The sequence below is a fragment of the Henckelia pumila genome, chromosome 2 (genome assembly GCF_033568475.1).
Source record: "Henckelia pumila isolate YLH828 chromosome 2, ASM3356847v2, whole genome shotgun sequence".
In the NCBI taxonomy this organism is placed as follows: domain Eukaryota; kingdom Viridiplantae; phylum Streptophyta; class Magnoliopsida; order Lamiales; family Gesneriaceae; genus Henckelia; species Henckelia pumila.
The window spans coordinates 178,673,461-178,699,608 of NC_133121.1; the positions used below are offsets into that span (position 1 = coordinate 178,673,461).

General features: G+C 30.9%; 4 protein-coding genes across 5 annotated transcripts; 2 read left to right on the top strand and 2 right to left on the bottom strand.

Moving 5' to 3' along the window:
- Window positions 1-1,710: 1,710 nt before the first annotated feature.
- LOC140882302 (ATP-citrate synthase alpha chain protein 1-like) lies at window positions 1,711-5,014 on the bottom strand. 2 transcript variants are annotated; one of them, XM_073288235.1, is made up of 13 exons: window positions 4,964-5,014; window positions 4,735-4,847; window positions 3,910-4,086; window positions 3,634-3,795; window positions 3,467-3,547; window positions 3,332-3,383; window positions 3,105-3,219; window positions 2,902-2,983; window positions 2,722-2,817; window positions 2,533-2,634; window positions 2,308-2,424; window positions 2,086-2,202; window positions 1,711-1,993 (listed from the first exon to the last, which is right to left on the bottom strand). In XM_073288235.1, the coding sequence occupies exons 2-13, from the start codon at window positions 4,831-4,833 to the stop codon at window positions 1,922-1,924; spliced, it is 1,272 nt and encodes a 423-aa protein (XP_073144336.1). In that variant the 5' UTR covers window positions 4,834-4,847; window positions 4,964-5,014; the 3' UTR covers window positions 1,711-1,921. The 2 variants fall into 2 exon arrangements, with proteins under 2 accessions (XP_073144336.1, XP_073144337.1); XM_073288236.1 differs by having other exon boundaries at window positions 4,922-5,004.
- A 4,800-nt stretch (window positions 5,015-9,814) lies between these two features.
- LOC140883151 (uncharacterized) lies at window positions 9,815-12,729 on the top strand. The gene is made up of 7 exons (XM_073289512.1): window positions 9,815-9,954; window positions 10,045-10,199; window positions 10,697-10,779; window positions 10,894-10,980; window positions 11,188-11,336; window positions 11,448-11,579; window positions 11,909-12,729. Exons 2-7 carry the CDS (start codon window positions 10,055-10,057, stop codon window positions 12,096-12,098), a joined length of 786 nt encoding a protein of 261 aa, XP_073145613.1. The 5' UTR covers window positions 9,815-9,954; window positions 10,045-10,054; the 3' UTR covers window positions 12,099-12,729.
- Window positions 12,730-14,218: 1,489 nt separating this feature from the next.
- LOC140879060 (axial regulator YABBY 4) lies at window positions 14,219-15,743 on the top strand. The gene is made up of 6 exons (XM_073282701.1): window positions 14,219-14,302; window positions 14,426-14,566; window positions 14,780-14,924; window positions 15,102-15,150; window positions 15,281-15,356; window positions 15,651-15,743. Exons 1-6 carry the CDS (start codon window positions 14,219-14,221, stop codon window positions 15,741-15,743), a joined length of 588 nt encoding a protein of 195 aa, XP_073138802.1.
- Window positions 15,744-17,278: 1,535 nt separating this feature from the next.
- On the bottom strand, window positions 17,279-18,923 carry LOC140884750 (uncharacterized). Its single transcript, XM_073291597.1, has 4 exons — window positions 18,696-18,923; window positions 18,500-18,605; window positions 17,726-17,803; window positions 17,279-17,417 (listed from the first exon to the last, which is right to left on the bottom strand). Exons 1-4 carry the CDS (start codon window positions 18,759-18,761, stop codon window positions 17,362-17,364), a joined length of 306 nt encoding a protein of 101 aa, XP_073147698.1. The 5' UTR covers window positions 18,762-18,923; the 3' UTR covers window positions 17,279-17,361.
- Window positions 18,924-26,148: the final 7,225 nt, after the last annotated feature.

The window sequence follows — 26,148 nt, forward strand, 5'->3', positions numbered from 1 at the left end:
ATATCAGATTTGATAGCCTATTTCTTGACACATGCATTGCCTTTATGTATTAACCTAGAGATTTTTATGGTTTAGAATATGTAGTTATAAATGCTAGCATGTTGTTATATGCTATTCTAGATATGAATGTGTTGATATGCTTGTTATAATATTGCTTTAGCTTAATAGCCATGCTTTCAGAATTTAAGAATGAAGTATGTTTTGATGATTTAAGATTAATTTGGCATATAGATTTAATATGCTTAAATGATGTATATGCATGTCGTTCATACTGAGATTTATTCTCACCGGAATTATCCGGCTGTTACTTTGTTTGTATGTGTGCATTGCATCAGGTTGGGGCATATGCAAGTCAGACTTGGCTTGGATTACACGAGATTGAAAGATTAGAAGTGGAGATTTGGGTTTTTAAGAAGATGACATGTAGTTTATAAATTTGGTAATCATGTTAGAACAACAAGCACTTTTGTATATGTTGTTGTTGAGTATTGTCTACAGATATGTAGATTGATGTTTAAATGCATGTCAATTATGTAAAATCATGTTGGATAGCTTATATGATAGATATATCATTTTTCAGACTTGATAGCTTAAAAAGACTGAATTTTATGCGCAGGGCACGGACCCCGTGCATGCCATGTGCCTAGGTCCGGATGGACTCTGTCCAAAATTTGTTTTGATAGAAGAAGGCACGAACCCCGTGTAAGCCTCCATGTAAGGGTCTGTGTGTCCTCTGTTCCGAAACTCCTTTGATTTTGATTTCAGCCATGGGCACGGACCCTTGTCCAAAGGCTGCACGGACCCCGTGCAATGGTCCGTGCAGGGTACGGACCAAGGTCCGTGTATTTTTTTTAAAAAAAAAATTCAGTCTTTGATTTTATTGTGATTCCTTTATGATTAAATGTTAATTTGCCCCTTAAGATGAGATTAGCACCCGAGGTCCCCATAGTTAACCTTTGTTTATTATTATCTTTTTCAGCAAATATCCCAAACTTATCTAACATATACTAAATAAGAAGATTATAATTTTAAAATCTTATTAAATCTGTCTTTATTAAAATAAAATAAAAAAACTTCTATGAATATTTTTTTTAATCTAAAAAATCTCAATATTTCAAAAATTCAAATTGTTTTTCTTTGTATGTATGTCCTAGGTTATTGAATGCATCCATTGGTGGTGTGTAACTCATCTGACATAGAGGTCTCGAGTACTGAGACAAAGTCTCAAATTTGCGACTATATTTTAACAATTCCATGCATGCAATTATTTTGAATTTATTGTGAGCAAACACAAATTAAAGTGGCAAGCCCCATAGCCCATGAATGGGACTTGAAAACTTGTTTGATCAAGTAATTATACACCCCATCGATGGTGTGTTATCCGAGCTAGGGTTAATCCATCCTCCATCGGAAGTAATTCCTCTCATATTCTAATACCATAAGATCACGTGAGTCACTCATATTTTAATGAAAACTTGTCATCATAGTGGGAAAAATATGGTAGGTGTAGCATAAAAAACTCGTTATCTATAAGTGAAAAACTTATAAAGTCTAGCTAGTTGTATCGTGTTCCAAAAGCTATTTTATATATATCTTGATTCGTCAATTTAACTAGTTGGCGATATCTAAAGCTCGAGTCAATTTTGAAAACACATTAAATCCTTTTATCCTCGATCTAGATTATTTCAAGCCAAAGCGTAAACATAATAATCAACATTTATCCTCGATCTAGATTATTTTAAGCCAAAGCGTAAACATAATAATCAACAATGCATGCAAGCTTACATGCCATTATTGTGGTTCTTCATCACGAACATGAAATATAAAATTATTACAACTTAAACATTGGCATCTTAAGCAAACACACAAAGACTAAAACAAGTGAAAATCAAAGTAGGGCACCCTCGTCGGAGGTTTAACTTCACGCGGCAGCACTGATACACTCAATAGCCTGTTTGCATATACCAGTCATGGTCGCCTCCGGTCCGTAAACCTGCAATTTTAACAAAATTAAGTGAAGTATTAAAGGGGTTTTTTTTCAATAATTTTTCGCTATGGATAATATAACGTATTGACGATTATAACCTCGACCGGAATGCCTATTTCTTCTGCTAGAGTTCTCATTCTTGCAAGGCCTCTTTGGTAATTTGGGCCCCCTCTTCTAACATATAAATGCATTCTTGAAGCCTTAAGTTTTGCCTCCTGTTATTTAAAGCAGCCAAGTTACTCATGTACTCCTAAGCAGAGTATGATCCGGGAAGCGGGGAAGTAGCCGGAGTCGAGTAAAGGAAGTTGCCGGCTGTTTACCTTTTCTTTCAGAGCTTGAATAATGCCGCTAAACGTAGCAGCAACGTCGGTGAAGTTAGCTATTCCGCCACCTATCACAAGGGCTCTCTTCCGGCCATCAGGCTCTGCGGTCGCGCACTGCACGAAAAGTCGAAAAGCATCAACATTTTCTAGCCCGTTTTCATAAAATTCACTTCACAACATCTATCTTGTTCAAGATTGTATGAAAAAATAAACAGTCCTTACATCTATAACAACTCTAGCATACTGCAAGACCTCCTCTTCGTTCGGGGCACCGCTGTATTCTGCATAGTTCCCGAGCTCGGAAGCAAAGCCAAGATCTCCAACCTGTGCTCAAACATGATAGAACCCGCAAGGCTCGATAAAACAGGAAGAAAATATTATACAAAGAAAAATATGAAATGAGAAATGTACAGTATCTGCATAAATAACACTTGCTCCTCCTCCGGCCACCATGGTCCATATCCGCCCTTTCGGGTTCAGGACCGTGAACTTGAGAGATGCACCAGTCTAAGCCGACGGCCAAAACAAATTCACAATGGTTAAATTTTTAGGCTAAAGATTCGCGAAAAAAGATTGATCATCTGCACACACCTTCTCGTCAAGTTTATGGACAAAGCTCTCTGTCGGACTCATGACTCTCCCAAACGGCATTGGGAACTCTATATTTCCCCATCTGCAAGATAGTGTAATGCTAATATATAAGACGATTTAAGCCGACAACATCAGTAGATTTTCGAAGTGTCGAGAAAGGGTACGTCTGTGAAGCAATGTGCATTGTGCAGAGCATATACTACTTTTTGAAGTTCTTGAAAGCAGCGGTATCATCCAGCTCTCCTCTCATATCCAAAGGATAAGGCTTTCCATCGACTAACGTGAACGGATTCATCTCAAGAAACGCGAAGTCCAAATCTAAAACGAACGAGATCTCGGATCATTGCCAAAAACAGATGGATCATTCAACTGCCCGAGAGATGTGCTGGTAGCTAAAATTTAACTTGTGGTCTATGTTTATTAAACATACCTACAAACAAATCATAGACTACTTTGATGAACTCCTCGATCACCCCTTTAATCTGGACATATCATGTAAAAGAATTTCGCGTCATATGCAACCAAAGATTTAACAAAGAAAGACAAATAAGCCTTTCATGCACACCTCTGTGGTAAGGGCTGTCACAAGCGGAGCACATAGCTCTGATGTGAAAATCGCACCCGTTGGCACGAAGATAGTCTTGACCTGAATAGAGTAAAAGATAACGCACGTACTACGGCAAGTGTTGGAACCAAACAACAAGAGTACTCAAGAGTCTTTGCGCGCGGTACCTTATCCCAGTTCTCTTCTATTTCAATTCCTCCACATTCTGAAAAGCTGATGCTGCATCCAAGTCTCTCGGAGACAATGTTTAGGTAAAACTCTTCGTCGTGTGGAACAAACGGTTCGACAATGAACGTTGTAATAGGCCCTTTGCATCCCCCCATCTCTACCTATTTGATCAGTGGAATCGAGTAATCAAACATCGATGGACTACTTCGTTATCTATATCACAAATATTTGTGAAATTATCAGAGATATAACGCGACAGATTAATGCTACTATACTTCTTTTCCAAGCCGTTCTTTGATGAAAGCAGAAACTCCATCCAAATCCAGGTTCAACGCGACGAGACCACTTTTGCCACGTTTTCCGAATAACATATCCGGCTTCACAACCAGTTTTGTTGATGAAAGCCAGGGCTCTTTTTCCACCAGTTCTTCCAAGTTGGTGGATTCGGTTATCTAAGCCATGACAGCAAATATAAAACCTCATTAGTAAATGAAAACATCGTGCTAAAATATTCATTATTTTCAGATTCTGCAACAAGAATCAATCTTCTATACGGACACGGATCCTCTGCAGTGGGAGGAAAACATTCGAAGAGGCGTATATTCAATGCAGAATTTCGAAAAAGCAATATTATGCTGTCCGATGGAGCTAGAGATGGAAAGTTTAGATCATTTGCCTCATTTGTTCGAAAAGCTCGAGATATTAGCTCTTTTTATCATAATAAATATGTTTCCTTAAAGATCATATTTTCCAGAAAAAAATATGTAACGTCAGCAAAAGAAACAGCTTCTTCTATCTCTTAACATCTTGCATTCTTGCTCACCACTGATTCAACCTAACAAATACGTACTTCAGAGAAAAAAAAAAAGAAACTACATTTGCGGGAACATTATAAAATCCGTCTTGTAAGTTGGCTCTAGTTCAGCTTTTGGTCCTGTAAATCATCGACCGGTGAAAAAAGACTAAAATTGAAAAACAAGACGACCATCTTATTAGACTAAGACCAAACATCGAAAAGTTACACGATCAAAAGTTATAACAGGTAACCAAACATCTTTTTTTCTTTTAACACAGAGAGAGAGAGAAGAGAATTCACTCACTTGCACACATTTCATAGCCAATTCAGACCCAGAAATCCTCTTGAAATTCTCTTTCAGGAGTCTTTTGGAAACGTACTCTCTGATCTTCTTCCTCGCCATTTCCTCTCTACTACCTGATCAATATCAAGAACTCTTGAATGGAAATCGAAATCGAAATCGAGTCGTCCTATTACAGGTTTGAGATTACCTTAAAAACTCACAAAAATACAAAGAAAGTTGCGATCTTTACCGTTAAAACTATATATGGAGAGAGATGGTCAGATGGATATATGCAACTCGGTAACTTTTGAACTCAGATTGAATCTTGGGTGTTGTGTGTTGCCTCTATTTATAGTTGAGTTTCAGTTACAAAGGATGTAATAAATATAATAATCCATTAATTTTGTAGCGGGAAATCGAGCACAAATATGTTAAAAGACTAACGCTCAAATTAACACAAATATGGTGTATAACAATTATATCGTGAGATTTTATTATTATTTTGCAAAATTTTGTATTTAATGTATTATGAGATTTTAATAAATAAATTTTTTGTATTAAATTTTTGTAATATAATATATAAATTTCGTTCTACATATTATTCATGTTAAAAAACTTTTGGTAGGCTAATAAATAAAATAATTTATTAAAATGGTTTGACTATTTAGAATGGTCCAACACGTGGAACTTGATTGCAGTGGATTTGTGGCAAATCACTTGGAAATGGACTTGGTTATTTTCGGTACCGTTTAATTACACACATGATAGTGTTGTTGTCTATGTATTAAAACGAAGAGCACAACATTATAATTACAAATAATGCTAAAAATAACCGAAGAAATTATTTTTTTTCTTATCAATTTCGCGCAAGGAATGTATAGTATTTATTATTGAGTAAGTTTTTTATGTGACGATCTCGTGGTTTCTATTTATAATTAGACGGGTGACTTAGAGGGTGTTTGGCTAAGCTTATTAAAAAGTGCTTATAAGATCTTAGAGCTTAAAAGCTGTTTTACGAGCTTATAAGCTGTTAGAACTTATTTTAAAAAAATAAGTTGTTAAAGTGTTTGTGTAAACTTATTTTAAACAACTTAAAGATGTTGATATGTTTGGTATTATAAGATCTTTTTATTGTCAAAATTACCAAAAAGGGTATAATTCTATGAAAATAATATTTTGAGTTATACATATACGAAAATAGTTTTAGAATAAACCTATATTAAAAAATAAAATTATTTTAATATTTTACTTTTAGAAAATTTATGTGATTTGTAATTTTTTTAAAATAATATTTAATATTTAATGAGTGGAGGATAAGATAGAGATTTATAAAAATATTCAAGGATATTTTAGAGAGATAGAATATTAAAATAAGATTTTTTTTTTTAAAAGTACCTCCTCCCTTACTTTTTTAAAAACAGCTTATAAGCTGTCAAACAACTTATTTTGACAGCTTATAAGCTGTTTTTTAAAAAATTTACCAAACAAATTTTCAGAGCTTAAAAGCTCTAAAACAGCTTATAAGCTGTTTGAAAGAGTTTTTAAGCTCTGCCAAATACCCTCTTACATGTACAATAACAAGTAATATATGCATCGAAATGTAGCGGATACATGGTAAAAATAAAACGTTATTCGATCAATTTTTTTATTATCTCATTTTATTTTATAATGTTAAAAAAATAATTACATGTTTGAAAAAGTCAAATATTTCTCTCAACTCCAATGGTAACAAGAAATGCCGTGTGTATGACCATTAAATTTACCTAAGTAGCAAATCCCTACTCTACTAAAATCGCCGGCTCAATTAATCTACCCATTATTATTTTATTTTTTTTCAAAAAATTTCTATTTGCTATCCGAATGGATTTAATAATTTGAAACGAAAGTATGAAAAATATCGGGGCACGTACGCAAAACCAATATTGAATCGTTATATAATTACGTATCGTTTATTTGAAACTAATGTTACAAGTTTAATAAGAGTTTCATGTTTGAGACTCAATTATAACATACTATTTTTTAATTAAAAATAATATATATAATGAATTATTATACTAAAGATAAATATATACACACACGCACCAATTTTCTTAAAACATAAAACGTGTAAGAAATGGCTGAAACTTTTCCTTTAATTTATTAATGATTTATAATATGTGTAGATGAGAGGAAAAATTTGTTGATTTTAGACTGGTGCGAGGCTAGCAATTTGGCTAAAACTCCGGTAGTGTTGAAATGCGGGAAATATGTTTTGACTTTTTTGTTCGGTTCGGTCTCGAATATTTTGCCGTTCTCGATTTGATGATAAAGATTTCAAACTTTTATATGAGTTAATTCTTTCATCAATTTAATGGTTAAATTAACTGGATAAAGAACCAGTTTAGTCCTAAATATTTGTACAATTTCCAAACATCATCCCAAATGTTTTGATATTCCCGATTTAATCCTAAATATTTATCGATTTTGATCGATTTTAGGGCATGTGTAGAATGTCATGTTTACCATTAATTTTAACCATTAAATTGACAGAATGACGATTCAGTTAAAATTTGTAAACTTATAAGACTATACTGAAAATTGAATGTTAAAATATTTGAGATCAAATCGAGAAAGATGCCAAACAAGAAGTGAACCAGATCTTTCCGTATTGAAACAAGTACATGTATCTTTACACAGACATATGTGTCTGTAGCTATTGGGAATGATAATACATTACATCAACTCCTTAAAGTGATTTATCTAGGATAAAAATACTTATTCTGTCAAATAATAAAAAATTATAGAAAAAATATACTTTATATATTTAGTAAATTCTAAAAATAATTAAATTATTTTTCAATATAGTGAATAGCTTAAAGATTCAAAAAATAATTAATCATGTTAAAAGCTTAGACACACGAATTATCATGTGAGTGGGTTATTTTATATGATTTACATGTTAACACTCATTAAATGAGTATCATATAGTATATTGAAAAATGAATTTACGTAATTCATATTATACGTGTTTAAATGTAAGGACATGATGTTAATTAGGATAACGCTATCTCATATTATATATGCATTATCATAAACATTAGCCAAGAAAGGAATAAAATATCATGGTATGGTTTTAGATAAAAATAATACTAAAATTATATTCAATATAGTATACACAGATTATATTCTGAGATTTTGTTATTATATTGCGGGATATTGTATTCAATATATCATAAGATTTTGATAAATAAAATTTTTATATTGAAATTTTGTGATGAAAGAATTGATGTAATAAAAATATTAATGTACACGTGGTATCACTCAATAAATAACTATCATTTAGTCTCTTAATATGTTTTTAAATAAATTTTATGAATCGCCCAATTATTTATTTGTTAATAGAATATATATAAGTATTGATCAAATCACTATGGTTGAATAACTACATAATGCATTTCCTTTTCTTTTTCATATTTAATTTGTATCATATATGTAATATGTTTGATATTAATATTTAAAAATAATGTTGCTAGTATATTAAGCAAATATATTACTTGCACACATTTGTTACCTAGAATTTGCTTACTTTTATTTGAAATTTGAGAGGTGGTTTATTCTAATTATTTTAAAAATCTGCGATCTATATTAGTTAATTTTCAATTATTTGATGAAGTCTAAATGAAAATTACAATTATATCCTCCTTTATATGATATTAATAATTTTTAAAAAAAGAACTTGGGTCAGAGAAGGCTTGTGTAGTGTAAGAGAAGGGGAAGCTATGGGGTTATTAGCAACAATTACTTGGGTCAGAGGAATGAGTCTACATCGAGTCATGTTCGAAACCGACTCCAAATGTGCGGCTGATGCGATTAATGGAGTTGCGGATGATTACTCAGAGTTTGGAGATATAGTCCGAAGATGAAAATGGATGCTTAGTCAGGAAATTCACTACTCTATTACCTCAATTAGGAGACAAGCAAATGCATTAGCTCAGATATATGTTAGCTAGAAAATCATGTTTACACTCTAGCCCGTCTACTTGGTATGAGGCACCCGCTTGTTTACAAGCTCTGCTACTAAATGATGTATCTCATGTAGTCATGTTTCATAATCAATGATTTTTGCTTTTTCAATATATATATATATATATTTATCTTAATTTAAATTTTTTAATATTTAATTAAGCATACCAGTCTTGATTAATAATTGTTTCGAAAAAAAAATAATTATTAAATATTCTTTATCTTAATTTAAAAGTTGAAATTAATTCATTATGTCATTTCTGAAAATTATATGAAAATTAATTAAAATAAAAAAATTTATATATTCAAAAAATATTATGTATATGCACGCGTGCAAAGACGCTAGTAATTAATCCTAAATATGAGTAGATTTGCTTTAAATCCTCATAATCAAACATAACTTTGCATTCAGTTCCTCTCAGAAAAAAAAATGTTTGAACTCCCCGATCCATAACAAAATATTTCTACACTCTCTGGGCCTACATGCTTTTTGTCGGATGAAAGTCGTTACAAAATATTGAAAATATAGTATTAATACATGATATTTGATCATAAATTGTTTCAAATCTAATACTATTATATGATTTTTTAGTATTCAAAGATGTATGAAAAATATTGATATTAATTACATATTTGTCTTTTTTTGAATGAACAATGATACAAAACATTGGAAATATGATATTGCATTACCAATTGTTTTAGATCTGATACTAATATATGATTATCGATTATCCAAATACGTGTTGCAAGTGTTGATATTATATAAAGTTGTTTAAATTTTGTAACTAAAATTTTATCTTTTGTATCATATCTAAACCAATTAGTGTTCAAATATCATATATTATTATCATATTTCAATATTTTATACCGATTTTTACCCTTAAAAATAACATGTGGGTCCTGATAGTGCGGGAACATATTTTTGTGTGGAAACACATTTTTTTCCTTACCGTGTACAAATTTGAGTTTGGATTGGATATGTAAAGAAACTTTACCCAAATAATATTTCTAAATCTTTTAAAAATTTTGTTTGGTTTTTTCGAAAATTGTTTAATCGGACAAACCGTTTGAGCCCAATCTCAAACCCGACTTCGAAGCACAAGAATACCCAACAAAACTTTAAATTCCAATAACACCCCGCCACCCTTTTCCCCGAGGGAAAGAGATAATTAGGGCTTTCTTTAATCCTCTGCAAGAATATTCCGATCTCCGGTGGTGGCATCGATCGGGAGGATTTCGGTTTGAATTTATTGTTTAAGATCGATTGATTCTTGTTATTTTGCATTGAATTTTCCGAAAAGTGTCTTCATTTCTGCGTTATTTTGACAGTCGCATAAAGATGGATAAAGAGAAGATGGAGGAACTCAAGATCCAATTTCAGCGGTTCGTGAATGAAACCCAGGAATTTGTTCAGAAAGTTCCGGCAACTCAGTTGTACGCCGCAATTGGAGCAATCTTACTCACTACTCTGTTGCTAGTAATAAGTAAGCCTGCCCCGTTTCAATGCTCTTACGAAAACCTAATTTTGCTGCAACCTAGGGAAAATTTTGAGTTTTTAAGGAAATTTTTCGTATGTGGGTGGGGAGGGTGGTTGCTTCTTGTATCGTGGGAATTTCCGTACAGCTCTTTAGGCTTTACCCATTAATTGCAGTGTTCATTCCTAATTGAGCTTTGCGATTTAATGATAATAGTTTCTGCTGGCAGAGAGTGCTCTATGTTGTTTCAATATTAGCATGCAGTTCGTTCCTTTTTCTTATTTTTCTTCCTTTGTACTTTTTTTTTAAAATAAAAAAATCATATTAGAAATATGTTCTCTGGAACTGCATCCCATTACTTGAGGCATTTGTTTACATCAGCATTATGCTCACAAAAATGATGATGTCGTTTTCCTTGTCATTTTCTATACATTACATCTGTCTCAGTTGCTCCACCGTGTATGGTTTAATGTGATTTTCTTAACTATAATATTGTTGATTTCTAGTTCGTCTGGTCAAGCGTAGATCATCTAACACTATTGTACTGAGTGGGCTTAGTGGAAGTGGCAAAACTGTTCTGTTTTATCAGGTAAAAGCACAAAAATGTGTTTTGGATCACTACTCTCTAATATTTGGGTGAAGTCCTTTTGTGAAATTTATTCTTTTATTGGTTGTTTGATTTGTAATCTGTTGCTTCCAATAGCTCCAAGATGGATCCTCTCATCAGGGTACTGTAACTTCACTGGAACCAAATGAAGGAACTTTTGTTCTACACTCGGAGGTGACTAAGGTAATGCTGTTTAATATCTGTAAATATGAGGAGTTTGAACATACAGTAAATTTTTTAATCCTAACATGAAATAAGGTAATACTAATGTTCTGTGAACCGACTGTTTGGATCATTTAGTTTGGAGTGTGGATTTCACATCATGCTTTCTCCTGAAACAAGTAACTGATAAATTTAATCCGTCTCAAACTTATTTTGGCTTCTCGGCAGAAAGGAAAAATAAAGCCTATTCATATTGTCGATGTTCCTGGCCATTCACGGCTTCGACCCAAATTGGACGAGTTCTTGCCTCAGGCAGCTGGTGTAGTATTTGTGGTGGATGCTGTCGATTTCTTGCCCAATATCCGTGCTGCTTCAGAGTATGCAACAACTTTATTTGTCTGTGTACTCATGCATACACAACCTCGTGAGTGTGAACCGCTTAAAAGGTTGAATCTTAACATCTAAAGTTATTATATGTTTCTGCTAAGGTACCTATATGAGATTTTGACCAAGACAACTGTTGTCAAGAAAAAGACTCCATTACTATTACTGTGCAACAAGGTTGATAAAGTTACTGCCCACACAAAGGATTTCATCAGAAAACAGCTGGAGAAGGAAATGTAAGATTATTTGTATTCCTCAAGGCTTTCAATCTCCAAAATATTACATGTCACATTCAATTATGTATTTCTTGTATATGAGCCAGCTTATACATTTTATCAATAAAATTGGAGGAGAGAGGTGATGCATCATATAGAGATATAAAATGAGTGATGAAGCCAAACTAGATACTTGACTGTTAAAAGATTGGAAAATTCCTTCAGGATTGGCAAGTTTTTAGGATAAATAAGTGCAACATTACGTATTAGCATCAATAGTTACCAGCTAAATTTCTCTTTCACCCTGCATAGTGGATTATCAATTTACTCTTGGTTTCTTCTTTAATCAGTGACAAGCTTCGTGCATCAAGAACTGCACTATCTTCAGCGGATATTACTAGTGAGCATTCCCTTGGAGTACCCGGAGAAGCCTTCACATTTTCTCAGTGCGTCAACAAAGTCACAGTTTCAGAAGCATCTGGTTTAACAGGTGATGTCGCCCAGCTAGAACAGTTTATAAGGGAACATGTAAAGCCGTAACAGATAACCCAAATGGACACCTGAAGGTATGATTTGCACTGTGACAAACTACCTGTGCCCGGAAAAATCAGGGAAATGAAGGTTATTTTTCCCCCTGATGTATATTAAAATTTGGTCGTCTTGTCACCAGTTCAGAATACTTGGTCTGTCGCTCATCATTGAAAACTAGTTGAATTGTTTTTACAATCTTCATTGTTCTGCGGCATCAGTGTTACATCATCTCCTGAGAATTAGGCACATGTGTTCAACCATTACCTTCAGTAAAATGTGTTCTTTCAGTCTGACGAGCTCTGCTGAGGAGTCAATTTAATTTATTCCGAGTTCGAAATATATCCCTTTTAAAAGTATATATGGAGCCTGCAATTTTTCTTTTAAAAAAAAAACAAAAAAAACAGGAGGTTTGATTTTCTGTGATGACTGTGCAAATGTGGTTGAGTTGAGCTTGAAAAGGAGTTGGAAAGCTGCCATCTTTGAGAGACATTGTCTGGCTTGGTCATTAGACTTTTTTAATTGTATGTAATAATTTACAAAAATTGTCAATTTCTCTGGACATGTGATATGAATGGATGGATTTATGTACTTCTAATTTGTTCTTTCCATCCTTTATATATTATAAAGAGAAAATTTCTTCATTAACGCAATTGGTATGTTAAATGTACTATTAGCAATTACCATCATTTTATTTATTTATTTATTTATTTTAAAAAATGCATGATTAGTGCTTTGTTACTACTACTTTTTTAAACCTCTTGAGTTATAGATAACATAAGCTAGAATTGATAAAAATAATAATAATAATAAAATCATCATTCCGCTTGTAGTATTGTGTCATAACCTCTTCGAATAAGGAATAAGGAATAAGGAATAAGGAATAAGTCCGACTGTTAGATCTGATGTGCACATCACCACCGTGGGATCGAGTGGACTCTTATGTAAGATTCACATGATCCAACGGCTGTGCGGTACGTAGCTTCATCTAGCCATCCAAGTGAGAGGAAAAAATACCTCACCTCGAGTATAATTTTATGAACTACCACTCATTAATAGTTCCCGAACCAACTCTTGCTTGTTTCGACGATTGAGCCATGTCCAGTTTCATTAGGCCGATTGCCTCGTGGCTCGAATCAGGATTATTTTGAAAGTTTTTTAAAAAACTTTCAAAATTTTTACTTGAATTTTTTTTAAAAAAACTTTCAATTTTAGAAATTAGTTACATGGTTAAAGATAAATTTTCCTCCTAAACTCAAATAATAAATTAAAGAACCCAATTTCATTATATTTTTTCTTATCAAAGCTAGGGATGCATGCATGCACGTGGGATCATTAACACATCCTGCCACAAATTATTATCGATTACCACTATAAGTATAGAAAGAAAATGGCAAAAACAGCTACACCAAAGAGTCAAAGAAATTCAAAAACCACAGACAATGGAAAGAAGAATCAATTAATTATACATTATATTCCACTTAAATAACAAAAATACAAAATATAAGAAGCCCATTATTCCCTCTTCAAGCAGTGATATTAAGGCCTTTCCACACCTTCACTTTCAAGAAAGTAAACGAAAGTCTGACTCAACAGTTGAGCAAGTTTAAATATCAAGAAAACTACACTTTTCTAATTCCAGGTACAATATCTATTTGTAACCCCTCTCGAATCTTGTGCATACTATATGCATACACGTCACTCTTGGTGTGCATTAGATAAATCTCGGGCCAATGCAGTTAGTCTGCAAACCACGCTAGCCGGATAAATCGCGTTGAACAAACTCTGTGTTATATATAGACTAATCCGAGAAAATATTGATCACATAGAAAAATAAGCGTTCACATATTTCATCAATTTCATCAACTCGGACACTTCGGATATACTTTATATATTTATTTGTATACATGCATGCATGTGTTACTTTGACTAGAGTTGGAAAAACAAGTCAAACGATCAAAGATACTGAAATGTTGCATTCAATTAAACTATTATGTCGAAATCACGCGTTTCCAAATTTAAAAAAAAAATAATTTATATTGCATTAATTTACATATATATAAAATTCTATAAATTCCTTGTTCTGACTTATTTCTTCAATCTCGTTTCATTCACCTTTTCCTCCCCAAAATATGTCCACCATAGATATTAATCTTCTTGATTCCCAAGACCAAATTTGCTCTGTGCAATGTGGATTTTGCTCCACAATTTTACTAGTAATTATTATATTCATAAATACATATATATTCTCATAAAATTCTACCAATTTTACTTCTGGTGTCATTAATTTATTTCATTCTGATTTTTTTTGTTAAAAAAAAAAAAAAAAAACCCTGCAGGTTAGTGTTCCATGCAACAGCTTATCCATGGCGGCAACAGTGAGATGTGGCCATTGCTCCACAATACTCTCTGTTAACATGCTGAAAGCCTGTTTTCTCCCTCTCCATCTCTTTTCTTCTCTCAATCAATTCCAAGAAATGGTGAATCCTTAAATCTTTTTTGTCTTTTTTACCAACTTTTTTTGTTTTAGTGTAAATTTTTGATGCAACAATTATAAATGCTAACGGAGCCCCGATTGATCATCTCATGAAATGAAAATAAGATATAAAAAAAAAGTTCAAGTATTTTTCGTCGTCACGTCGGAATAATTCGTAACAAACGTCATGTTTTGATCGATCTCTTATAACTATAATATAATACAGCAGAAACAGGAGGGTTTGCCCGGAGAAGTGGATGCAGACACCAAAAAAGATGGCCCGAGTTCCCTCTTCTTCTCGTCGTCCGACGAAGAAGAGGATGACTATGAATCTCTTGAATATAACCAAATCATCCACAAACGTAAGTATGTAATGATTTTTTTTTTATTTTCATTTTTTTTATTTTGAATTTTTCGCACTTCAAATGTTTCTATAATTATTTTTCTTGATTGGTATATATTGATCATATATAACACCTTGCTGGCTCAGAATCCATTAATGTATCATTTTCACCTATTTTAACAGTTTTTTTTATCAGCTCCAGAGAAGAAGCAACGAGCTCCATCTGCCTATAATCATTTCATCAGGTAAAATTAAATCCTATTATTATTATTATTATTATTATTATTATTATTATTATTATTATTATTATTATTATTATTATTCGCAGTTGAAATGGGAAAAAATAATTGAAACATAATTTGCATAATGAACCAGGGATGAAATCAAGAGACTAAAGACTGAGTATCCCAACATCACTCACAAGCAAGCTTTTAGTGCTGCTGCTAAAAACGTAAGTCTACATTTTTCTTCGTCCCTCCACTTTTAGTACAGTGACATAAACATCTTTCAATATGATAGAAATTGATCGAAAATATATATATACGCTACATAAACTTCTCACAATAGAGGTTGATCGAAGATGATATATAATGTATGTGTGTGTATATATTTCAGCATAAATTAAACTATATATCTTAATTAGTTAAATTCAAATTTACTTCAAAAAAAAAAAGTTAAATTCAAATTTAGATTAATTTTTAAAATTTTCGTTTGCTTAAAAATATTATTATGTATATATATGCAGTGGGCCCATTGTCCTCAAAGTGTAGTTAATGAAGGAAAAGTGGTGGTGGATGGCATTGCTGCAAAAGATCACAGAAAGATGAGTATTTACTAAATATGATGTTGATGAGGTAATTAATTAAATCGTCATTCCTTAATTAATCACGAGTCACGACAGAGCTTCATGGTTAATTTGCAATAATTAGACAAAATTGTGTAATAAATTAATCTTTTTTGGAAATATAAGATCTAAATACAAAATTATATATAGGAAAAACAAAATTCTAGTTAGCTGCTATATAAAGTTGACATGCAATATGTTTACGCAGTTATATATTCTTTGATTAAGTCAAAAAAAAAAAGATAAATAAATTTTGTATATCAATTATAACCTCGAAATTATCCCTTAAAAATCATTTCATCTACATTACACTTGGGATATTTTTGAAAATTTACATTTGGCTACTCTCTTATCTACTATGAGTCATTAATATTAATTAATTAAGATTATATTTTCTCGGTGGTGTGCATTCATTTGCTTTGATTTTATTTTTAATATCTTCTTAAGGGGGAAAAAAAAAGTACTCAAACCATTATATTTCATAAATAAATTCATCAATATTCTTGAGCCAATTATGACGAGTTAAATTTATTGCACTTTGAATTTCAATCATTCAATTAATGATTAAATTTAATATTTCAATAAAAATTTCAGGTTCGGGCTTTTGGCAGTGGATTTCCATAAAACAAATGGAATTTATAAGACAATTAATTTGTGGGTGTAATTAATTTTCTTCTTTTTCCTCTTCAAGTGATCGTTTGTGGGAAATGACTTCTGATGAATTTGGTAGCATAAGAACTGACGAAACATATTGAAGTTGTTGGATAATTAAATGTTGGTTGCCCTATATAATTATTATTCATACGAAATGTTTGTACTATAAAGCATTCAATTTAAACATATTGTATTATTAAATATTTTTAGAAAAAAATATCTAGAGATAAAGATAACATTATAATATTTATAACAAAAAAAATTAAAAATTGTACTATAATTAGTTGGAGAGATAATTTAGCAAATAAAGAAAAGGCGCTACTAAAATAGTATGTGGATAGGTATTTTATGGATAAAAATACAACTATATCAAAGAGTCTAAAAATAATTTATTGAGTAGATTCTGGATTAATATATAGTATATAAACAAGTTTGTTGAATATCATAGTTATTTGGCTCGTGGATGAGATGAGATGATCAGAATGAAATATAACATATTGATGATAATTAAATAGTAAATACTATGTATAGATAACATGATAATGGATTATATCTTCAATCATTTGTAAAACTTGAGTCAAACGTTCGATCAAATAAATATATGTAATCAATTAATATCTTATTATTCATATGATCAAACGCTTAATATTGATATTACTAGTCCTAGCAATTTTCTAGAGCTATCAAACTTCTATAATATTATATAATACGAATGGAATTAATATTTTACATGGAGGCCAGGCAGAAATTATGTAGAAAATATAATTAAAAACACTACCACAAATATATTTTAATTTGTCTTGATGGCAAAATAGCTAGCTAGATCATGCTAGTATATGATTGCATAAATTAAAAAAAAAAAAAGGAAAAATTAAAACCCTAGCTAGGGATCATGATTACCAGCTATATATATTCTTGCAATGGAGACTTCGTACTTCTTAGGATAAATTCTTCTAGTCTATCTCCACTGGTTTGATCTTCTTGCAAATCTTGGTGCCCTTTGAACATACCCATCTATAAATTAAAGAAAAGTTTGTCAAAACCCGAATTCGATCCGCATACCTCGATGAACTTTGTAAGGAGCAAGCTAGACAATTAGGATATGATACGATTCCTTTATTTTTTTAGAAATCATAAAATTCCACAAGTTCGAAATTTTCGATATATAGATGTGATTCGAACACATGAAGCGTCGACGTGAGTCCATGATCATAAATTAAACATGAAATATCCTAATTAAGTATGTATTTTTTATAATCATGAGATAATTAATCCGAGTACAGTACAACGACTACTACTGTTACTACTATTCGAATACTTACTGGCATATGGCCTCGGAGATATAGATCGATAATATGATTGAAAGAAGTCCTTGTTCTCTTTCAGCAGCTCCTTCCACACTGCAGCAACATATGAATAAATACCCCCTTTTGTGATCGATGTTTGAGGGGAAAAACTATAAAGACACATGCATTAACTTATAATCGATATATTATTTGATCCAGAAATTATTATTTATTTTTAATAAAAAAGAGTGCAACACGAGGACTCCCAGGGTCACCCATCATAATACTGCTCTCGCTCAAACACGCTTAACCTTGGAGTTTTGATGGGATCGGATGCATTAGTGCTGATATGAACAATATCTTATAAGATATAAGATATTAGGCTTCAATCTTCAATTCCGATCCCCGAGTAGCTTTATCAAGATTTGAAACAAGTTTTACTTCTGCAAATCGTGTCGGCTCCGATTTTGATCAACAATCCATATGTTTCTTGGCTTTAATTACTTGACCCTACCGACGGCGGGGCTTATAACTATTCTTCGTTGTCAAGGTAATAGCTATAAATAATCATCGACAAAGGGTAGAAAAATGGGCCCATGGGACATAAGACTTCATTATTGATTACACTTCAACTAGCTAGCTAGGTTATTCTCATATTCTGAACCTAATAAAAAGTACTTATAATCAATCATATAACATCAAAGAAATGTTAAATACCTTCATGTTTGATAATATATATTATGAACTTTTTAGAGCATAATCACATAAGATTACCAAAGAAATCATGAAAATACATCTACAATAACACACCGGTGATCGTTACGAGAGGTCGAATTTTAGCATGCTCGGCCAAGGCCTTCACGCACTGCTCTCTGTCCATATGAAGCAGCAAGCACCTCTCTATGAGATTTTGAACCTGAAAAATGATCAAACAAAACTTGATATGAACAAAGAAAGACTATATTTCGAGGAAGGGATCGAATTCGAATGAATGAATGTATGTTACCATTCTAATGTAGGTATGGGGGTGGCAATGCAAGCATGGGAAATGGTTCATTTTGGTATCATACATGCTTTTTGAAGAATATGGACAAGATCAAGAAGTTGGAGTTTGGTTAAAGAAATGGTACTGATTGCAAAGAAGGAAAATAGGAATGCAAACAAATGAAGAGGAAGTTGAGTTATGTGGGAAAGAACAAGATATTTGAGAAGCTCCCCTTTCTTATAATAATATATTTGTGGAACCATTTGGTACCATGTTGATCATGTTATTATTACAAATGGAGAGGGGGTGGGGTAGGGGGAGGGGAATTGTTATCCACAATATCTGAGTGAAGGGCCAAAAAAGAGAGAGTAATCCAAACAAGGGATTCATCTCATCCCATATAAGATAAGAATACTACACATGCATGCATTTGATTTGTACCTGAGAATTAAGTCGGGGTCGACAATTAAATCAGGTTCTTTTTCTGCCCAATCCCTATTGCTAAGTAGAGGTGTCAGCTAGCTCACTTCAAATATTTATTTATATAAGTTTTTATTATATCATTTTATTTTAAAATTATTCTAAATTTAATAATTGTTTTTTAAATATATATATATATATATATTTATAGATATATATTCTCGAATAATTAAATTCTTGGATCTGCCAGTATTTATTTTATTTTATTTTGCGGATTAAGTATTGTGGCCACTTATAAATAGATCTATCTTAATGTGTATGGAGGAGCCCTAATTATGCATTCTATCATGGTCCCATATTCTTCAAGTGATATGAATGCATTATGCTGCCATTGGTCCCCTATAGGGTATGTTTTCGTTGAGTCATTGTTGCGACTTGCGTGAATAGTTCTACTATTTTTAGTCTTTCTTCCATTTTTTTTAAATTTTGTTATAATATTAATTATATTATGTATTATATGATATAGATATTACATACATAAAGTATGCATGGAAAAAATTGGAATATATTATGCTTGGTGTATGCGTGAAAATGTATGGGTTTTGTTTAAGTTATGAGCAGTGTTCTAAAAGGTGGCTCCTGCCTAGGCGCTAGGCATTTGTCTACCGCCTCGATTTTTAGACAGTTGAAGCTTCTGAGAGTTATTACATTAATTGACCGTCTAGACCACCTAGACGCCTCAAAATCCGCCTAGATTAATATATATATATATAACTTTTTTATTTTACTTTTTTTTAAAAAAAAAAGATTATTTGACATATTTGTCATTCAATTTGTAGCGGATGAAGACGAGAAATATGTCATGTATTTCAAGTTTGATTTGAATTCGATAAAGAGGAATTATTGAAGAAATATTAAGATGAACAAGAATAATTAGAAATTTAAACTAAAAAAAACACCACTTAGACAGATGAATTCGATAAAGACGAATTATTGGAGAAATATTAAGATAGATCGCACTAGAATAATCAGATATTTAGCTTAAAAATAAAAAATCTCCTAGGACCCACCTAGGCCTGCCTAAGCGTCTAGACGATAGGCGGTGGGTGACGGCCCGCCTACCGCCCAACGCTTTTTAGAACATTATGAGTATTGGATCGGAAAAATATACAATATAAAATCTTATTATCTAGCTAATAATAAACACCACCATTATATTTTGTTGTATGCAAAGTTGTTTCTATTGTGAAGAACAATCTAATGTGATAACTGTACAATACTTTAAAAAATATGAACGCAACCACAAGCTATAATTTTTGGTATAATGACAAATGTCCAGTCCTACATATTTGGTACTATAATTTTTGTGTGTTTGTGTGTTTGTGTGTGTTATTTTTTTTTTTTTAATTTTATTTTGTAATTTTGATCCTTTCATGAAGCATATTACAAATTATAAGATCTAACGTAATGCCTGCCGCTATACTAAAAGTGTGTCGATTTAAATATTTTAAATTGTACAACACCACAAATACCACGTGTTGTTACTTGTTAGTAACATAATTTGTCTGGCTCCATGTTAGCACTCAATTGTGAAATAACTAATAAAACCGAAAGAGAATGCAAATTTTAATGAATTCAGGACATAATTGTTTGATGAAGGAAAATACTTTATGGGACAGTTCTCACCTCATGTCGCATAAATGATCATAGTACTTAAAGAAGGTGTTTAGGGACAAAAAATTATATTTTTTTATCCCGTTGTTTGTAATTTGTTCACTTTTGGCCTCATTAGACCATCTTCAACCACAAACACAATTTTAGTAAAAATTTTGTATTAAAATAGTGCAACTCTGCATCAAATACAACGTCCATATCCAACTCATTTACACTAAATCTTACCCCCAAAAAAATATTCTCGGAATAGTTCTTTTATTTTATATATATTAATTATTATTATTATTCAATATATTTTTACAAATTATATAATTAAGATTATTAAAAAAATATTTTTTCGTTAATAAATATAAACAATAAAATTTAATTAAGTTTATTAAATTAAATTAATAATAAAATATTTATTGATTAGATTAAATAATTATAAACCAAATTTTTTTTCTAATATTTAGTTATTAAAATAATACAAAAAATATTTAATTAATACTTTTATTTATAAAAAAACAAATAAAAATTTTAAAAAAATAAAAATCTTGGCCTGCGCGGCTGCGCCAAATTTGGTGCAAACAATGGCGTCCCCATTGGAGCTCCTCCTGCTGCGCTAAAAGCGTTGGAATTAAACGAGATACTAATTTAAAAACTTGATAAAAAAATCAACGGTCCTTTCCTTTGATTGAATACGGTAATATATAACAGGCCGACAAAAATATATATTCTCTCTCCCAATTATTAATATGTACGATCTTATTTCAATCTCAACCACAGGACAATTTGATTTTGTTACAATTTTTGTGTGCTACAGATATTCTGTAAAATAACTGAGTATTCTAAATAATATTTTATTTCGTATTGCTTGAATATTTTTATTTGAATTTAATTTCTTAATATAATTTATTTCTTAATTTTGTGTTTTTTTAAGAACATAATTTTGTGTTTTAAAACGTGTCGGGTTCTTTTTAAAATTTGGCCATAGTCTTTGAGTTTCTAAGATTTTGATAAATCTTATAGGATATTTGTTTTGTTTAATAATTTACTGTATGAAATTAAATTCAAAACCGTTATTATTAAATATGAATATCGTAAAATACATTTAAAAAAAAAAAAAAAAAGACTCTTCGTGCATTGAATTTGAAGCGGACACCGAACAATTGGGCCTCAATGGGTCAATACCCAAAAATTGGGCCTCGATAGTTCGACCCATTTTAAAATATGACAAGATTCGAAACTATATAGACTCAATAATTGCCTACTCCTCCTCATCTTCTTCTTATTTAATTAAAAATTGTCCCTTTAACTACTAAGTCTTAATCAATTTGGTAAAGTCCAAAATATATTTAAACTGATGTTCATTTTTTTATTTTTACAAAAAACTTTATATTTATCCGTAACACGAAACTTATTTTCTATTTTTCTAAAATATCATTTTCTTATATATATTTTATCTATTGTTTTAGATTAGGCTTTTCGTATGTAGGGAATGTTTGCAATCACTAAAAAAATTAATTGTTAAATTTTGGTTTATAAAAATCACTCTTGTGTGTTCCTCAAATCTATATTATGTGTTAGCTTGTATTTAACGTAATTGAAATTCAAAAGCTAGTCATATTGTGATTATGATTCTTCAAAAATAATTCTAATAAAAATGTTAATGTTAAAACCATTATAATCATTTGTTTATCAAATACTAACCAACTTTTATTTTTACCTTTTCACTTTTGTTTCCAAACACTACCATCTTTGAATTTTTTTTTCATTTTTTTTATAATTTATAAATTTAATCAATTCTAAAAAATATAATTTTTTTCAAACAATCTCCTAAGTTCTTTAGAATTTCTCGTAACCCCCACCCCCCAATTCTTGCTTCGTTTGGCTTCTTCCTTTCTTCCTTTTACTTTTTTTTTATTAAAAAAAATAACACACAAAAAATTCTATTTTGTATGATGATTTTCCTTTAGTGGAGAAATCGAGATACGTTACCTAAGGGTTAGGTCTTAGGTGTTAGTTATCTTCAAAACTTAATCTCAATCTCAATCTCAATGGTTATAATGGGGGAGTAATGAGGTGTGCAACTATGCATAGTGACTCATCACATATACATCGAATATCCCACTTTATTAATTACTATTTTTTAGTCCTATTTACCAAAATAGTGTTGTGACACTCAAAAATATTAATACCACATTATATCATAATACTGATGCGAGCATGGACAGATCAAAAAATTAGAGTTAAAAAAACTTTAACTCAATGAACATATTATAACATATAGACGTCATTATATTATATTGTTCAAAAGAATTCTGTCATACGAGATTTTGAAACATAAAATTCATCTATTATTGAATTTACATCTATATCAAACAATCCTAAAAAAAGTCACCTTTCATTTATTATTGCGAAGTACCTTCACACGCTTAATTGCTAAAAATCACCATCTTTTTCCACTTACCAGCTTCCATTCCCCTCCACAAACAAAGTTGAATTTTTGCCTACCCTCAATTAATTACATATAGACATAAGATTACATACAGACAATAAATCTTACGGAAAAAAGGTTGAATCGAATTAACACCAAAAAAAGAACAAGAAAATGAATTAAGAAGAATGAATATGATTTTGAATGCTCCAATCCAAGTACCAGTCGAACCAAAAAATTAACGATTTGGATTTTTGAGTGTGTGTGTGTTTTTTTGTGACGTGGGAACCCTTAGCCGTTATTCTCGGTGCGCACTAGGTAAAATCCCGAACCAACGCAATAGCCTGCAAACTACGTTAGCCAGCTAAACTCAGAAACCTACCACGGCTATTCAAGGAGCAAAAAAATTAAGAAGATGAGTTAGGCTGGGCTTGAAATATGTGGGCTGGACTTTTTACACTGGTAACTTAAAAAAATATATGGGCTGAGCTACAACCTATGATAGCCCTTGAAGAGATCCGTCTCTGGATGCGAGAATTGCTCGTCCATGTGTTTAGCACCTATTCACCGAAATGGTGACGTGACATCCGAAAATATTGGTACAGATAATACTGTTGCAAGAATTGCTCGTCGTTGTATCCGGCACCGTAACAGGGATAAGATCAAAATAATAAAAATTAAATATTACTTTAAGTACTAACTAGTATATAAAACGGAAACGGTAAAATGAGACTGAGTAAATAAATTAACTAAAAAAATTTATTTTTCCCAATATTTAATATATTATAATTTAAAATCTATTAATATAACTTTTTATTTTAATCTTAAAATATGTTACTATTATTAAAGTTAATTTTTTTACTAACCGATTTGGTATTGTAATTAATATTTTCAATTATATTTTATAAAGAACGTGCAACCTCCACCAATTACAATTATATTTATTTTTTCATTGTTTCGATTTGATATTATTTTCTTGTTTTAAAAGCAATACATTCTATTGTTGAAAAAAAATATAATAAATATAATAGTTTAATTAGCTGATACTCTTTTTAGTTCAAAAAAAGATATCTTCGATCGTGATTATCTGATTTTGTGTATGATTATAATTTTTTAGTCGTATAACCTGTCTAATATGTAAATATTTCATATTTGAGTTTTCTATAAAGTTATGAAAATAAAAATATGAAGATTAAAATTTTATTATTTTTAATTATAGAAAAATTTATGTTTATTTCTCACGCAAATATCACTTTCAAAAAAATTGTGTATCCCAAAATATGAAATATGATTGATTATGTGGTAGAAGTTGCTACATTAAGTAAAAGGGAATACCAAGATTATAATATTAAATTCACAAATTATTTTAATTATTTTGCTTCGGCCATCCAGTTCAAGAATTAGATTTTTTTTTTTTTAAAATAAAAAGAATGTATGCACTGAACAACTATTAATATATAGTATTTACTTAATATTGCTTTTGTTAAAATAATAAAAATAATAACTGACAAAAACTAATGTTCTATAAATTTAAGTTTAATTTGTTATAGGAAGGGTAGCGATGGACACAAACAATCTGTTGAGATAGATAGATGTGTTTAGCGGGACGTGAATAAATAGTTCTTCATGAACTCCAAGTAATTTGAAGAGGGTTAACAATTTCAAATATTATCTCAATCCTACTGAGTTGCAAATAAAAAGAAACTTTCTAAACTTGGTTGAATTGCTGCTACAAAAGAAGGAACTTCGACAGTGCTCTAGAAAAAGTGAAATTCGCAAAAACTAAATGATACAAATAAATTTATATGTATGGAAGTTCGAAGGTAATTTTGTAATCATTCTACATCTCCAATACTTCTACTGTTTGCAAAAGGATAACATTAGATCAAGATTTTGGTTAGTGCAAACAATTTGCAAAAATCCACTTTAACAGAGCTTACCGCTTAGCCTATTGAAACTCCTAACTAGTCGACTCTTAAGCAATTTGTGTAGAATGACTCATTCTCACAATACAACAATTTTTGAAAAAAACTTAGCACACTAAGATCCATGGACGGACCATCTATAGGAGCCCAGCCTAGCCCCTATCTAAATAGCTTATATATATATATATATATATATATATATATATATATATATATATATATATATATATATATATATATATATATATATTATCTTGGGCTTCAATTTAATATTTTATGAGCCCAGCCTAGCCTCAATCTAAATAGCCCATATATATATATATATTATCCGGTGCTTCAATTTAATATTTTATACATATGAACTATGTGATTATTTTAATGGATCTCAATATAATTTAATTCAACCCACATTGTTTATATTTTGGTCTTCAGTTTAAGATTTTTCAATACGGTCTCAATATGTTTTATTTTAGATTAGTTACATGGTGGCAAATTTAATGTTATTTAATTATTCTAATGTGAATACATATCAAGTACTAAATTAATTATTTCTTCACAATATACCTTGATGGATGTTTAAATCGATAAAATAGACAAATATTCATATACATGTTTCGAACAATGGATCAACTATTAATAATATATAAAATAAAAATTATACTCTATATTATGAAAATACTATAATTAAATTAACTTTTAAAATTATACAGGATGAGCATAATAAAAAGAATATCTGATTTTTTGTCACTAATTTTTTTCAAGTAAAATTAGCCCCCCCAAAGTTAAATTTTTGGTTACGTCCCTGCTAAGATCCTAAAAAGATCATATAAAAATTTTATGTAAACGTGCTCATAAAACTTTGGCTAGGATTTTCGACCGGTCTTTCAAACTCGAAAATCTTCATATTGGGTGTGGTGAGTGGGCAACTTCTCGGGTTGAATATGTCATTTCCTGTGTGAATTTCTATTATGGTATAATGAGTTGTGAGTACGTACTCTTGACATGGTATAGTAAGCCGGGGTACTTTTGATTGGGTAGG

Bases quoted from the DNA above. Each gene is read 5' to 3' on its own strand.
- LOC140882302 (XM_073288235.1), bottom strand. From the start codon at position 4,833: ATGGCGAGGAAGAAGATCAGAGAGTACGTTTCCAAAAGACTCCTGAAA. The intron at 4,087-4,734 runs GTGAGTGAATTC...GTCATGGCTTAG, and splicing joins TGGCTATGAAATGTGTGCAA to ATAACCGAATCCACCAACTT. The intron at 2,203-2,307 runs GTAAACAGCCGG...TTTAAATAACAG, and splicing joins TTCAAGCTCTGAAAGAAAAG to GAGGCAAAACTTAAGGCTTC.
- LOC140883151 (XM_073289512.1), top strand. From the start codon at position 10,055: ATGGATAAAGAGAAGATGGAGGAACTCAAGATCCAATTTCAGCGGTTC. The intron at 11,337-11,447 runs GTATGCAACAAC...GTTTCTGCTAAG, and splicing joins AATATCCGTGCTGCTTCAGA to GTACCTATATGAGATTTTGA. The intron at 11,580-11,908 runs GTAAGATTATTT...TTCTTTAATCAG, and splicing joins AAACAGCTGGAGAAGGAAAT to TGACAAGCTTCGTGCATCAA.
- LOC140879060 (XM_073282701.1), top strand. From the start codon at position 14,219: ATGTCCACCATAGATATTAATCTTCTTGATTCCCAAGACCAAATTTGC. The intron at 14,925-15,101 runs GTAAGTATGTAA...TTTTTTTATCAG, and splicing joins TAACCAAATCATCCACAAAC to CTCCAGAGAAGAAGCAACGA. The intron at 15,357-15,650 runs GTAAGTCTACAT...ATATATATGCAG, and splicing joins TTAGTGCTGCTGCTAAAAAC to TGGGCCCATTGTCCTCAAAG.
- LOC140884750 (XM_073291597.1), bottom strand. From the start codon at position 18,761: ATGTATGATACCAAAATGAACCATTTCCCATGCTTGCATTGCCACCCC. The intron at 17,804-18,499 runs GTGTGTTATTGT...ATGTTGCTGCAG, and splicing joins ACCTCTCGTAACGATCACCG to TGTGGAAGGAGCTGCTGAAA. The intron at 17,418-17,725 runs GTAAGTATTCGA...TTTAATTTATAG, and splicing joins ATCTCCGAGGCCATATGCCA to ATGGGTATGTTCAAAGGGCA.